The sequence below is a fragment of the Hypomesus nipponensis genome, chromosome 18, assembly GCF_054491055.1.
Source record: "Hypomesus nipponensis isolate SF chromosome 18, ASM5449105v1, whole genome shotgun sequence".
Classification (NCBI taxonomy): domain Eukaryota; kingdom Metazoa; phylum Chordata; class Actinopteri; order Osmeriformes; family Osmeridae; genus Hypomesus; species Hypomesus nipponensis.
Window position 1 is genome coordinate 16,682,715 of NC_140378.1, and position 13,861 is coordinate 16,696,575.

Genomic DNA, 13,861 nt, shown 5'->3' on the forward strand with positions numbered 1-13,861 from the left:
CAGTCCTGGAGGACAGGAGCATGTTACAGCTCAACAACATTTACCCCTGTTTGTGAGTGATGCTGTACTTGTGCCTGCGTGTGTGTTTGTGTGTGTGTATGTGTGTGGTGTTATGTGTTTGTGTTTCATCTAGCTGAACTAAGCAGTTCTGCAGAGCTCACATTGTTTGTCCTGTGGTATCGTTAGCCTCATACAATAATGCCCATGCTGCTGTGACTTCCTGCTTGGGTTAGCCAGTGCTACACCACACACACCTCTCAATGTTTGTGTGTATGTGTTTGTTTTTATCGACTGTGTTGTCAATACCACAGTCCTTGTAGCCATATATCACACAGAAATCTAAAGGCTGGGTGGTGGAGTTTGTGTGTGTCTGTGTGTGTGTAAGAGAGACAGAGAGAGCGCATGTGTGCATGTGTGTTTTTATCTACCTACCTATCTGTAAATAAACCGGAGCATATTGAGTCAAGCTCTGGTCACAGCGAGCCACATATTTAGCCCCATCACCCTCCTCCCTCTCCCCTCCGCTCTATTGATCTCCAGGCTACTGGCAGATGGCACCTCCCTCCTCTCTCTCTGTTACCGGGGGCAATGAGTGAGGGGGGGGGGGGTGTGTGTTGGGGGGTGGGGGTGTTGAGGGGATGTCACCAGCAGCAGGTAGCGTAATGTGTGACACACACAGATTGTGAAACCGGAGCCAGAAGCTAAAATAATGACAAATAGTCAATAATAAGAATTATGGCTGTAACAAGTACAGTGGGTCTGACCCTGGTCTCAGTCTCTTCTTTCTTCCAGTCTCTCTTTCTCTCTCCTCTACCTCGCTCTAATTTTCAGTGTAAGGCGTCGTCAATGTTAGGGGAGGAGGGAATGCTGTGTCACTGTATCCAGAACAGACAAGATGCCACGAAGAATAGATATTTAAGAATGTTCCATCAGCAAAGCAAAGTGCCTCTTATCTCCTCTCCTTATCTCCTCTCCTTCTCTCCTCTCTTTCAGTCCTTCAGTTCTGATTCATGCCACGTGGCCTTGGAGCCCAGCATGCATGACCTTAAAGCCCTGTGTGTGTGTGTGTGTGTGTGTGTGTGTGAGAGAGACTTTGCTGTGATGCAGCCTGCCACATCTCCCACCTTTGTCAGCCAGGGGGATGGAGTAAGGGAACGAGCGAGAGACAGGGAGAAGCATGGAAGAGAGAGACAGAGAGAAGCATGGGAGAGAGAGACAGAGAGAAGCATGGGAGAGAGAGACAGGGAAAAACATGGGAGAGAGACATAGAGAAGCATGGAAGAGAGAGGCAGGGAGAAACATGGGAGAGAGAGACAGGGAGAAGCATGGAAGAGAGAGACAGAGAAGCATGGAAGAGAGACAGAGAGAAGCATGGAAGAGAGAGACATAGAGAAAGATTTATGGTGGAAAAGATGGGGGAGGAACGGTTGAGACAGAGTGATGGAAAGATTGATAGCTCGGGAGGGGATGGAATAAGAAATGTAGAATATAATAATGGCAATAACCCAAGCCCACTTCATATCCTGCAAAAGGATGTCTAGTATAACTAGCCATACCAGCTGCAAAGAGAGAGAGAGAGAGAGAGTGTGTGTGTGTGTGTGCGTGTGTGTGTGTAATAAAGGTTAATTGTAGTGTTGGCCTGTAGCTGCTGAATGTGGGCTCATCTTTTTCATATCTCCTCCTGCATTTCCGATGGGACACGCACAGCTAATTGGTTTGTGTGTGCTCTGCCATAGGAAGACAGATCACACCGATCTCCCCTCCCTCCCTCCTCTCGTTCATTTACACTCTAATGGAGGCTGGTGGGGATGGAAGGAGATAAGGAGAGGGACCCATTCAACAGTATTGAGATCCACCCCCAGGCTACAGCACTCTATAATTCCCAATGATGAATAGCCTTATACTACAATCTAGCCTGATAGCCATGTGCTTGTTAGCCTTTGGTGTGAACAGCACATGACATTAATGTACGTGAATCTGCAACATAAATGTCAGGCACTCTGACCGCTGAGAGCACGTGCTGGGGCGTGTTTTGTTGTTAGTACAGATCTACTGTCTACGCTATGCAGAATGCTAGGGAGGTTAGCGGGCTGGCTAGGGGGGCGCATGCATGGGCACATGTGGGGTCTGCATCGGGCGGAGTGTGTTGTTTGTAACCGCTGTCTTCTGCAAAGCCATGGGGGGCTTCCAGTGTGTGGTGGTGAGTTCATCATCAGCTTGACAGCGTGATAGCATGCACATGTCAACCAAAACATGCCCTTGGTGTAGAAGCTGTTGGATTTACATGGGTTAGGGTTAGGGTTAGTCATTTTTTATCAGACGCTCTTATCCAGAGCGACTTACAGTAAGTACAGGGTAAGTAGGGACATTTGAATGTACAAGGACATTTGAATCCCATTTGAATCCCAACTGCTAGTTAGGACAGCACGTTACAGACCTGCATAAATCCACCATTAGAAAGGGTGGGCTGGATTTCCATCTGAACTGGCGGACTTAAACCCCCCCATGTCTGATATTAACGATGGCCCCCACCCAAGTCAGGGCCCCCCACTAATGAGGTGTGTGTAAGAGGGTTAGAGGCCTAAAGCAGTGCTTTTCCCAGCATGGGGGTGAGCACTATTTAAGGGGATGGAGAATGAGAGACCGTAGCCCTCAGGATTAGGCCTGCATCAAGATAATGAGAAGATTTTGGTCCCCGGTAATGTTGGACCCGTCTCTCTTAAAAGACCAGTCATCATCGCTTATAAATGAATTACAGATTAGAGCAGACGCCATCTGTCTGAAGATGATTCAGGAGTTTGGGGCTGAGCGGGGAGGCTGGGGTGGGCCGGTGACCTCTGGACGCGTGACCGTAGCAACTGAAATGCCACTTATGCAAATGCTCATGGTTATGAGAGTGCACACAGACTCAAACACACACACACGCACACACACACACAAACTCATGCCCTCGTCACTGTTCAGTCTCTGCTGGAGCTGCAGACAGGATCCCTTTAGACACACACATACACATGCGCACAAACACACACACACGCACAGGCGCGCCCACGCGCGCCCACAAAAACACAGACACACGCACTCACTCACAAATGGAGAAGAGTGTGCCAGAACCGCAGGAAGAAGAAGAAAAAAAATCACAAAAGGACTGCAGCTATAACTGTCTCCAAAGCAGCACCCTCTCTATCCATCTCTCTATCTCTCTCCCCTTCCTGTCTCATTCCCTCTCTCCATCTATTTCTATCTCCCTCTACCCTTACTCTCTCACCATCTCCATTCTCTCTCTCCTCTGTCCTCTGTCTCTCTCCCTCTTGCACTCTCTCTCCTTCTCTCTCATTCACACAGACAGACTCACACTTACAGTAACACAAGGCTCTGATAGTAATGTCATGAGGACTGGGTCACAATGACGGATTTATCAGACAAAAGTATTCAGGGCACTCATCATCTCTCCTCCCCCCTCCTCCTCTCTCTCTCTCTCTCTCTCTCTCTCTCTCTCTCTCTCTCTCTCTCTCTCTCTCTCCCTTTCTCTCTCTCTCTCTCTCTCTCTCTCTCTCTCTCTCTCTCTGTCTCTCTCTCTCTCTCTCTCTCTCTCTCTCTCTCTCTCTCTCCCTCTCTCTCTCTCTCTCTCTCTCTCTCTCTCTCTCTCTCTCTCTCTCTCTCTCTCTCTCTCTCTCTCTCTCTCTCTCTCTCTCTCCTTTCTCTCTCTCTCTCTCTCTCTCTCTCTCATTCTGTCTTTTCTGCCCATTTTTCAGCCCTTCCCTCCTAGTTCTGTGTGTTGACAGTGACAGTCCCTTTTCCTAGCAAAGAAACAACAGAGGGTTTTTCTAGTGGAGGTGTTTAATGACAACTGCTGAAGGCGTATTTGACATCTTCTATGCAACCATTGTTTTATCAGTTTGTGTGCATGTTTTCTTTTTTTGGGGGGGGGGGACAGAACAACACAGAGTGTAGATTAAAGGACAAGTATGTTGTGTGTGTGTGTGTGTGTGCGTGTGTGTGTGTGTGTTTGTGTGTTTGTGTGTGTGTGTAAAGGGCACTGGTGTCAGTCTCTGAGGGCTGAATGCAGGACTATCTGCATTAGTGCTGTCTGCTTCCTGTTGGTCGGCTTCTAAACCATATTACTCACTGTGTTTGTGGCTCAACAGGAACTGCGGTGCACACCAACATGCGGGTATACACACACACATGCGCATGGTCACACACGCACAATCACACACACACACACACACACACCAGTACAGTGCAGGGAAATGATGATACAATGCTCTGTTTGATGGGTATTTTTTGGGGCTAGTTCTTTGTCATGACTTGTGATCATGTTGGTTTGTGGTTCTGTGTTGGCTTGCACAAAGCTTGCTGTTACACACACACACAACGCACACACACAACGCACAGCTGACTAGGTCTTATGATGTTAGAGTGCTTGTGTGGTTGTGTTCGTCAAGGGCCACTGCGTAATGGAATTACCCTACAGGCTTCTGATTGCTGAACTAGCGATAACATTTGGAATGAAGATGAAAGATACACATGTAGAGTTTGGATGAACACTCTGGAGTTTTTGGTTTGATTTGGTCTTCCAGAACCTTACTTTACTTTTAAGGGATTCAAATCCAAAGCAAAACAGACCTTTGTTCATGAAATCCACATCAAAAATCAGCCTGTGTTGTCTTGTTATCATGCTGGCATACAAGTTATGACTGGGCAGCTCCAGGAGAGCAGAGCCTGTCCTGAATGTGTGTGTGTGTGTATTCTAAGCAAAGCTGTATTTAAGGACATCATAAAACATGTTTCATTGGGCTACAGACTCCCAAACCCATTTTCAGACAGCTGGCACAGCATACTGTTCACACACTAGTCTCCTTTGGGACAGCGGAGGTGTGCGTGTGTGTGTTCAGTTGGGAGGCAAGGTCTAAAGAGGAAGTTTAATGAGTCAACATACAGGTCTTTTAAAGATGCAAAGCATATTAAGGGATTGACAAGTCTGAATAGTTTGAGCATACTGTAAATATGCCAAATACAAACATCACACGCACACACGCACCCACCATCTCTGGCTTGCACTCTTCAGAGCTAGTTGGTGGCATTTTTACTCAGGTGATAATTAAACAGCCTCTTCTTATTGGCAGTAGGAGAGTGAGTGAGGGTGAGTGCAAAGTGAGTTGGATGGAGCTTAGTGAATTCCTCCATCTCCTCATCTGGATCTGGGGATCTCTGTAAGCACCTCAGACTGCTTAAGCTCATCCCCCACAGCTCAGCTCATCACAGCCCCCATTCACCACACACACACACACACACACACACACCCATCCACAAACACACACAGAAACACACACAGACAGACCAGGAAGTAAAGAGGCTAATGTTCCTGTGGCTGTTCTGTGTTCTATGGACCAGTTGATCTAGTTGATCCAGTACTTCCTTCCCAACCGCTTCAGTTCTAGTACTTCCTTCACAACAGCTTAGAGAGCGCTCTGCCTGTAAGAGGATAGCGTTCTAGCATTCTACTCAGATTGGGCCACGGTTAAGGAGATCCAGGGGTGTTCTAAGCAGATTGTCAGTTCTGAGAGGATCGAGTGTAGCCAATCAGAGTCCGGGGGCTCAGACGAGGGAGGACGAAGGTCTGGATGGTGCTTCTGTCAGCTGCAGCACCCACCAGGTCATCTACAGTATGTAATAATATCTCTGGTTCATAGTGTGTGTGTGAAAATATGTGTCTGTACGTGTCCATTTCCATGTGTAACTACGAATGTGTGTGTGTATGTGTGGGCCGGTGTGTGTTGGCTGGCCCCTCTCTCAGCAGGGGTCACTGTTGATGTCTGCCCAGTGTCAGGGGGTGACAGGAAAGTGGCCTCAGCCAGGGTCTGCTTCTTTTAGACTCTGTCACACCCCTGCAGGTCAGCTGCTCTCTGCCTCGCTCTGTTCCTCTCTTTCTCTCACCCTCTCTCTATCACACTCTACCTCTTTCTCCATTTCTCTCTCCCTTTCTCTCACACTCACGCAAAACACAAACCACACCAAAAACGGCCCACACGCGCAAATAATTCAAATTAATCAGTCTTTCATGGGAAGACGGCTGAAACACTGGCAGCTTCTGGAGCCACAGCTGTTACACAAGGTTTGGACACGCACACACACACACGCGCGCACGCACAGAGGGCTCTTTCCCTCCTCTGCTCTCGTCTGTTCCTCCATCCTTTCGTCTGCTTGCACCATTTCTCCTCCTTCCTCCTCCCCTCTCACCATCACTCATCCCTGTCACAATTCTAATTTCCTGTTCAACCTCCTGTAAACGCTCTGGTGTATTTTCTGTTCCTACGTGTGTGTGTGTGTCTTCTTGCCTGCTTGCCTGCCTGCGAGTGTGTGTGTGTGTGTGTGCGTGTGTGTAGTTGTGTGTGCGACCTTACGTGGGTGTCCCTCTGTGGATGTTTGTGTCTGTGTCCCTTTGTCTGTGTTTGCCTTTGTGCCTGTGTCCCTCGGTGAGTTTGTGTGTGTTTGTGTGTTTGTGTGTGTCCTCACACTGTCCAGATGTGCAGGAACGACTGTGTGTTGTAACACATCCTGTTGTTGGAACAGTCTAAGCAAAGGACGGGAGAGAGCCAGTGTTGCAGTGGTGAGATGATGCTTGGATACAGTACGCCTCGTAGAGGGGGGAGGGGGGGGGCAGGGGGGGGGTAGTCAGGAAGGTGAGTGATGGATTGGGTACAGAAGAGGAGAGGATGGTTTCCTCTCCTGTGTAAGTTGACTGTTACTCACAGGAATGCTCTAATAACAGCTGGGAGCTTTCTGTTGGACTGACAAACTGCAGGTCTAGGTAGTGCTTATTACCTTTTAGGATACAGTCAGTCACGAAATGTCCCCACCAATAGGTGGTCAGGAAATGGAGTCCAAAATGTGGCGTTTTTTTGAATAGCCTTGGCAACGCACATCGCACAGGTCCTGTAGAACACTGTTCATCTGTAGAGCCGGTTTATTTGTAGCGTGGTTAGGGGGTAACCGGGCTAGGGTCGTCCATCTTGCCGTGTGAAGGTGCTGGCTGTGCTGGCAGTAACATATGCCTGCACACATGACAACCTGGGGGGAGGAATATAGAAGAGCCAAAGAGAATATAAATGGGGACAATTTTTCAAACCATCCATTTATATACTGCTGAACTGGTCCTCTCGGAGGAGGACAAGCATGCGCGTACAGACAGGGATACACACACACGCATGCATGTGAATGTAGGCGCCGCACACACACAATAGTCGCTGACCTGCAGTGTAAAATAGGAAGCAGCCATTACTGTGCCTGTCTCTTTGGGGAGTTGCTTTCTCATGGAGAGGAGTTTGGGCTCTTTCTCTGCCTCTGCCTCTCTTTCTGTTTCGCCTTCTCTCTTTGCACCTCTCTCTCTCTCTCTCTCTCTCTCTCTCTCTCTCTCTCTCTCTCTCTCTCTCTCTCTCTCTCTCTCTCTCTCTCTCTCTCTCTCTCTCTCTCTCTCTCTCTCTCTCTCTCTCTCTCTCTCTCTCTCTCTCTCTCTCTCTCTGCCTCTCTCTCTCTGCCTCTCTCTCTTTCCCTCTGCCCCTCCCTCTCTCCTTAATTCCCTCCCTCCCTCCCTCTCTCCCTCCCTCTCTCCTCCCCTCACCCTTGTCAGTCAGACTGCTAATCACAGGCTTCCTCCCTGTGAAGCCTCCCTGTCTGGCGGTTCCTACAGAGCTCCCACACAGTGCGTGGGGTCACATGTCCACAGAGCCCAGCCGGAGCTCCCCCCCCGCACACAAACACCAGATCTACCAAACCACCAGCACCATCCCTCCTCGATCACAACCACACGGCCGGGTGACATGGAGATGGGTGCATTTGTGCAGCAGCTCTCTCAGCCTGCACGTGAACCCAGGGTGCCTAGCTGTCTCTATGCTTGGGCCCTTTGCTCAGAGCAGCTGATTGGCTCTCGGTGAGGCAGTAGTTGTGTTTCAGGCTCTTCCGTCACCCCGGCATGCTCCGGTTTGTTCTGAAGCTCTGTTGCTGTTGGCCGGTTCACAAACAGCCCTGCGAGCTGGATTTGAGGGTTGCGGTTTTCGTTTATGTCCTGACCACACACAGTTCAGTGCTCAAACACACACACTTGCCACACACACCCCGCTGCCCTTTCTATTATAGCTACTGTGGATTTATGTTGTCGCTTTTGTTGTGGTGTACGGGCCAGCCTCACTGGTCTGGGGCGTGGCAGTAGTTACATCTCTTTTCTCTCCGTCTCTCTCTCTCTCTCTCTCTCTCTCTCTCTCTCTCTCTCTCTATCTCTCTCTCTCTCTCTCTCTCTCTCTCTCTCTCTCTCTCTCTCTCTCTCTCCGTCTCTCTCCATCTCTCCCTCTCTCCATATGTCTCTGTCTCTTTCTCTCCTTCTTTCTTTCTCCCTCTCTCTCTTTCCATCCCTCTCGCCAATCCCCCCCTCCTTCTCCACCTCTTTCTGTTTCTTTGGCGGGTCCTCTGAAGTCTTTCATGCGCTCTTTGCAAAGGAGACCTGCGTTAGAATGCAGAGGGTGTCTCCATCTCTCTCTCACACACGCACATATTCACAAACACTCTCCGACTCTGATTTCCAGGGCCTGAATAGATCATTATTGAAACGGTCCTACCGTCTCACTCATTGCCCTGCCTCTCCAGAGTTGAGAGTGTGTGTGAGAACGAGAGACAGCCGACGACAAGAGGATGCCGTGTGATTACACTGTGTGTGTGTGTGTGTGTGTGGAGGAGGGGCAGGTGGAGTTTGTTCCCCCTCCTCTCTTTCCCTCTCCTTTAAACAGCTCTGTGTAATTCATCTCTCTCTCTCAGGGGAACGGCCCCGTGGCTGACAGGCATATTTGCATCCCTAATTCTCTAAACCCTGTCTCTCCCCCCCCCACCCCACCCCACCCCACCCCCGTCTCCTCGTATCCCAACACCAGCTGGGACCATCATGGCCAAGAGGAGGGTGGGGAGTGAGACAGGAAGTCTGCAGACACACACACACACACAGACAGACACAGTGGAAACACACATGCATGCATGCAGACTGCATCTAATCAATTCCACTCAGATGTTTAACAAAGCTCTCATTTAGGTTAATTAAAAACCCCAATTAAAGCTTGTTGGTATGTGTGTGTGTCTTGGTGGTTTACAGGGATGGACGTCTGTTCCTTCTGTAACTGGACAGAATTGTCTTTGTGGATTCTTCATTTTTATATACCTAAAACTGATCGAAACTGTGACATATGAAAGCTGGGTTTAGAGTGAACATCATTTCCCCGGATGCTGTTTTTGGAGGATAGTACAGTGTGTTTGTCTCTCTGTTTAAGAGTGTGTTTGTGATTTATAATGGGATCTGAGGATTTGTCCTTTGTGTGTGTGTGTGTGTGTGTGACTGACAAAAGCCTGACTCGCAATGACTTCATCATCTCTCCATTGAGCTGCCTGTCCCCAGGGCTGCTAATCAATCACCTATCTGACCACTCACGAGCCCGAGAAATCAATCCAGTTTTTGAAGTGTTGTGTGTGTGTGTGTAGAACATTTAGGCTGCAGCTGTTGTTGAGAGTGACACCCCTTAAGGGTCACAACTCCCTCCCCCCTCTCATTAGGATGGTTTCTCCCCCCCTCTCCTCTCCACTAGCCAGCTGGACCCATCCACAGGGGGGCAGATAGGGGGGTTAGAACAGGCCAGCTTACCCTCTGCCAGCTCTGTCAGAATTCATTTAGCACCCTTCACCCCTGCTGGTGGGATGGAAGAGTTGTCAGTGGGGGTTTGTGGGGTTTGGTTGCGTGCGTGTGGTTGTGTGTGTGTGGTTGTGTGTGTGTGTGTGGAGAGTGGGCCTGTCGGCAAGCTGGCACTTGCTCCTCACAGCAGGACCTGAAACGGCTTCTTCTTCACTTCCTGTGTTGTTGTCTTCTAGCTCCTTATTGGCTGTGCTGTGGCGGCCATGTTTTCCTGTGGACACAGCAGGGTTAGCAGAGCGGATTCAGCTGCTCATCTCTAATGGTTTATTGAACCTCACCCAGAGGTCACGAGGTGACCCCTCTGTAATACCCTAGTAACTTGAATAAGATGTTATACGGACACAGACACACACACACATTATTGGGATCTCTATTTGACACATGGGATTCACCAAATGTCAGCTCTTATTGCTCTCCCACAATATACTGCAAATGTGGGCCCAGTAAACTGTATCGTTATGTTTGGCAGACTGAGGTCTAATGTCTGTGTGTGTGTGTGTGTGTGTGTGGGGGGGGGGAGGGGTTGTGTGCGAGACACAGCGTTTATGACCCTCTGCTCTCAGGTGTTGAATTAAGCCACGCTCTGCCTCCCATCTCGCTATGACACGGACGAGGAAATAGGAAGCCTGCTCCCATGACCCCCATGAACTGTAAATGTCCTCAAATGAAACGCCCAGCAAGCCACCTTCACCTGTCCCCAGAGCAGCTTGCCCCGCTGGGGTGGGACTCTGTTAATGGGGACTCCTGTATGCGCTTCTCATAGGGTGCTATTCAGGAAGCACTGCGCACTGTATGCACTTTCCACCAATAGGAAAAGAGCTCCTTCGTTGTTCGTGGTTCAGGCTGAAGCAACAGGCCAGCAGCGGAGATCCATTTACAGAAGGCTTTGGAAAATCTCATTGTCTTTCAGGGTTATCTCCTAACCCCCCGGAGCGTGCTATAAACGGCTGTAGCCCCCAGACACACACACACACACACAAACACAGACACACCTGCACACACACACACAATGGATGTCCCAGAGCATGCCACAGTAGGTGGCCCAATCTGAGTAGATGATGCTGTATAAAACAGGGTGAGACAAAGACCAGCTCCCCCCCACTGGGGGGCCCGGGGGGCCATGTGGTCTGGATCACACCCCTACTGGGGGCAAGGGGGGCCATGGGGGCATGAATCGGGCACATGGGCGAGCAAGATGGGAAGATGGGGACCAGAAATTGCGTGAGGGAAGAAGAGAGAGGGAGAGAGAAAGAGAGACTTATTACTGGCTTGTTCAAGATAAAGGCAAGGCTTTCAAATAACTTGATTTGTTTTGCTGTTTACCGACTCACTTAACCAGCTCTGGTTGATTGATGTGGCACATTTACACCTGGGAATCAAGAGGTAGAAGGGAAATGACTATGGACTATAAAAAACATTCTCTCTCTCTGTTTATCTCTCTCTGTCTCTCTCTATCTCTATCTCTCTTACACACACACACACACGCACCAACACTCGTACACACAGCATTTACTGGGTAATGGAGGCAATTAGTTAGAAGAGGGACCTCTGGTCATGTGAAGAGAACTCTGTGTTTGGTGTTGCAGCTCGGCCTGTCTGATTGGACGGCAGTCTGTAGTCTGCCTGCATCATGTTTAATTCATACTCCATCTGGAAAAACACAAGTGCTGAGCTTTCACTACACTCTCTCACATGGGCCGTTCAGGAACCTGCCCTGTATTCATTCATTTTAAACTGCAAGTAACAGGTTTAAGGTGCAATACTTTGTTGTGTGTTCTCTATTCATGAATGGCGTGTGTGTGTGTTGGTTTTTGTACCATGATGGCACATTTCTTGAATATTTCTTAAATTATGAGTCCATATCTAATATGAATATATCTTTCCTTCCTTCCTTTCCTCCTTCCATTCTTCCCCTGTGCCTTCCTTCCTTCCTTCCTTCCTATTGATTTGTCCTTCAGATCCCGAGTCCCAGAGGAAGCGGACTGTACAGAACGTCCTGGACCTGAGGCAGAACCTGGAGGACACCATGACCAGCCTGAGGGGGGCGCAGCTCAGCCACAGGTGGGACAGGGAGGAGGGGAGAGGGAGGGAGACGGAGAGAGAGGGAGGGGGAGGGAGGGAGAGGGAGGAGGGGGGAGAGGGAGAGGGAGGGGAAGGGAGGGAGAGGGAGGGAGACGGAGGGAGAGGGAGGGAGAGGGAGGGAGAGGGAGGGAGAGCGAGGGAGACGGAGAGAGAGGGAGGGAGAGGGAGGGAGAGGGAGGGAGAGGGAGGGAGAGGGAGGGAGAGGGAGAGGGAGGGAGAAGGAGGGGAAGGGAGGGAGAGGGAAGGGAGAGGGAGGGGAAGGGAGGGAGAGGGAGGGAGACGGAGAGAGAGGGAGGGGGAAGGGAGGGAGAGGGAGGGAGAGGGAGAGAGAGGGAGGGGAAGGGAGGGAGAGGGAGGGGAAGGGAGGGAGACGGAGGGGAAGGGAGGGAGAGGGAGGGGAAGGGAGGGAGAGGGAGGAGGGAGAGGGAGAGAGAGGGAGGGGAAGGGAGGGAGAGGGAGGAGGGGGAAGGGAGGGAGAGGGAGGGGAAGGGAGGGAGAGGGAGGGGAAGGGAGGGAGACCTAGGGGAAGGGAGGGAGAGGGAGGGAAGGGAGGGAGAGGGAGGGATACGGAGAGAGAGGGAGGGGAAGGGAGGGAGAGGGATGGGAAGGGAGGGAGACGGAGGGGAAGGGAGGGAGAGGGAGGGGAAGGGAGGGAGAGGGAGGGAGAGGGAGAGAGAGGGAGGGGAAGGGAGGGAGAGGGAGGGAGACGGAGAGAGAGGGAGGGGAAGGGAGGGAGAGGGAGGGAGAGGGAGGGAGAGAGAGGGAGGGGAAGGGAGGAGAGAGGGAGGGAGAGGGAGAGAGAGGGAGGGGAAGGGAGGGAGAGGGAGGGGAAGGGAGGGAGAGGGAGGGAGAGGGAGAGAGACCTAGAGGGAAGGGGAGGGAGAGGGAGGGGAAGGGAGGGAGAGGGAGGGGAAGGGAGGGAGAGGGAGGGGAAGGGGAGGGAGAGGGAGGGAGACGGAGAGAGAGGGAGGGGAAGGGAGGGAGAGGGAGGGGAGAGGGAGAGAGAGGGAGGGGAAGGGAGGGAGAGGGAGGGGAAGGGAGGGAGACGGAGGGGAAGGGAGGGAGAGGGAGGGGAAGGGAGGGGAGACGTAGGGAGAGGGAGAGAGAGGGAGGGGAAGGGAGGGAGAGGGAGGGGAAGGGAGGGAGAGGGAGGGGAAGGGAGGGAGAGGGAGGGGAAGGGAGGGAGACGGAGGGGAAGGGAGGGAGAGGGAGGGGAAGGGAGGGAGAGGGAGGGAGATAGGGAGAGAGAGGGATGGGATGGAGGGAGAGGGACGGAGACCAGAGAGGGGAGGGGAAGGGAGGGAGAGGGAGGGAGAGGGAGAGAGAGGGAGGGGAAGGGAGGGAGAGGGAGGGGAAGGGAGGGAGACGGAGGGGAAGGGAGGGAGAGGGAGGGGAAGGGAGGGAGAGGGAGGGAGAGGAGAGAGAGAGGGAGGGGAAGGGAGGGAGAGGGAGGGGGAAGGGAGGGAGAGGGAGGGGGAGGGAGGGAGAGGGAGGAGGGGGAGGGAGGGAGAGGGAGGGGAAGGGAGGGAGAGGGAGGGGGAGGGAGGGAGAGGGAGGGAGAGGGAGGGAGACGGAGAGAGAGGGAGGGAGACGGAGAGAGAGGGAGGGAGACGGAGAGAGAGGGAGGGGAAGGGAGGGAGAGGGAGGGAGAGGGAGAGAGAGGGAGGGGAAGGGAGGGGAGAGGGAGGGGAAGGGAGGGAGAGGGAGGGGGAAGGAGGGAGAGGGAGGGGGAGGGAGGGAGAGGGAGGGGAAGGGAGGGAGACGGAGGGGAAGGGAGGGAGAGGGAGGGGAAGGGAGGGAGAGGGAGGGAGAGGGAGAGAGAGGGAGGGGAAGGGAGGGAGAGGGAGGGGAAGGGAGGGAGAGGGAGGGGGGAGGGAGGGAGAGGGAGGGGGAGGGAGGGAGAGGGAGGGGGAAGGGAGGGAGACGGAGGGGAAGGGAGGGAGAGGGAGGGGAAGGGAGGGAGAGGGAGGGAGAGGGAGGGAGACGGAGAGAGAGGGAGGGAGACGGAGAGAGAGGGAGGGAGACGGAGAGAGAGGGAGGGGAAGGGAGGGA

General features: G+C 52.1%; 1 protein-coding gene across 2 annotated transcripts in view; it reads left to right on the top strand.

The window, feature by feature from the left end:
- LOC146252452 (neuron navigator 1-like) overlaps positions 1-13,861 on the top strand; it is an 86,854-nt gene that overhangs the window by 19,796 nt on the left and 53,197 nt on the right. For both annotated transcript variants that reach the window (XM_084680017.1, XM_084680016.1), the window contains exon 5: positions 11,686-11,788. In XM_084680017.1, coding sequence (XP_084536143.1) covers positions 11,686-11,788 — 103 coding nt within the window. The remainder of the gene's footprint in view (positions 1-11,685; positions 11,789-13,861) is intronic.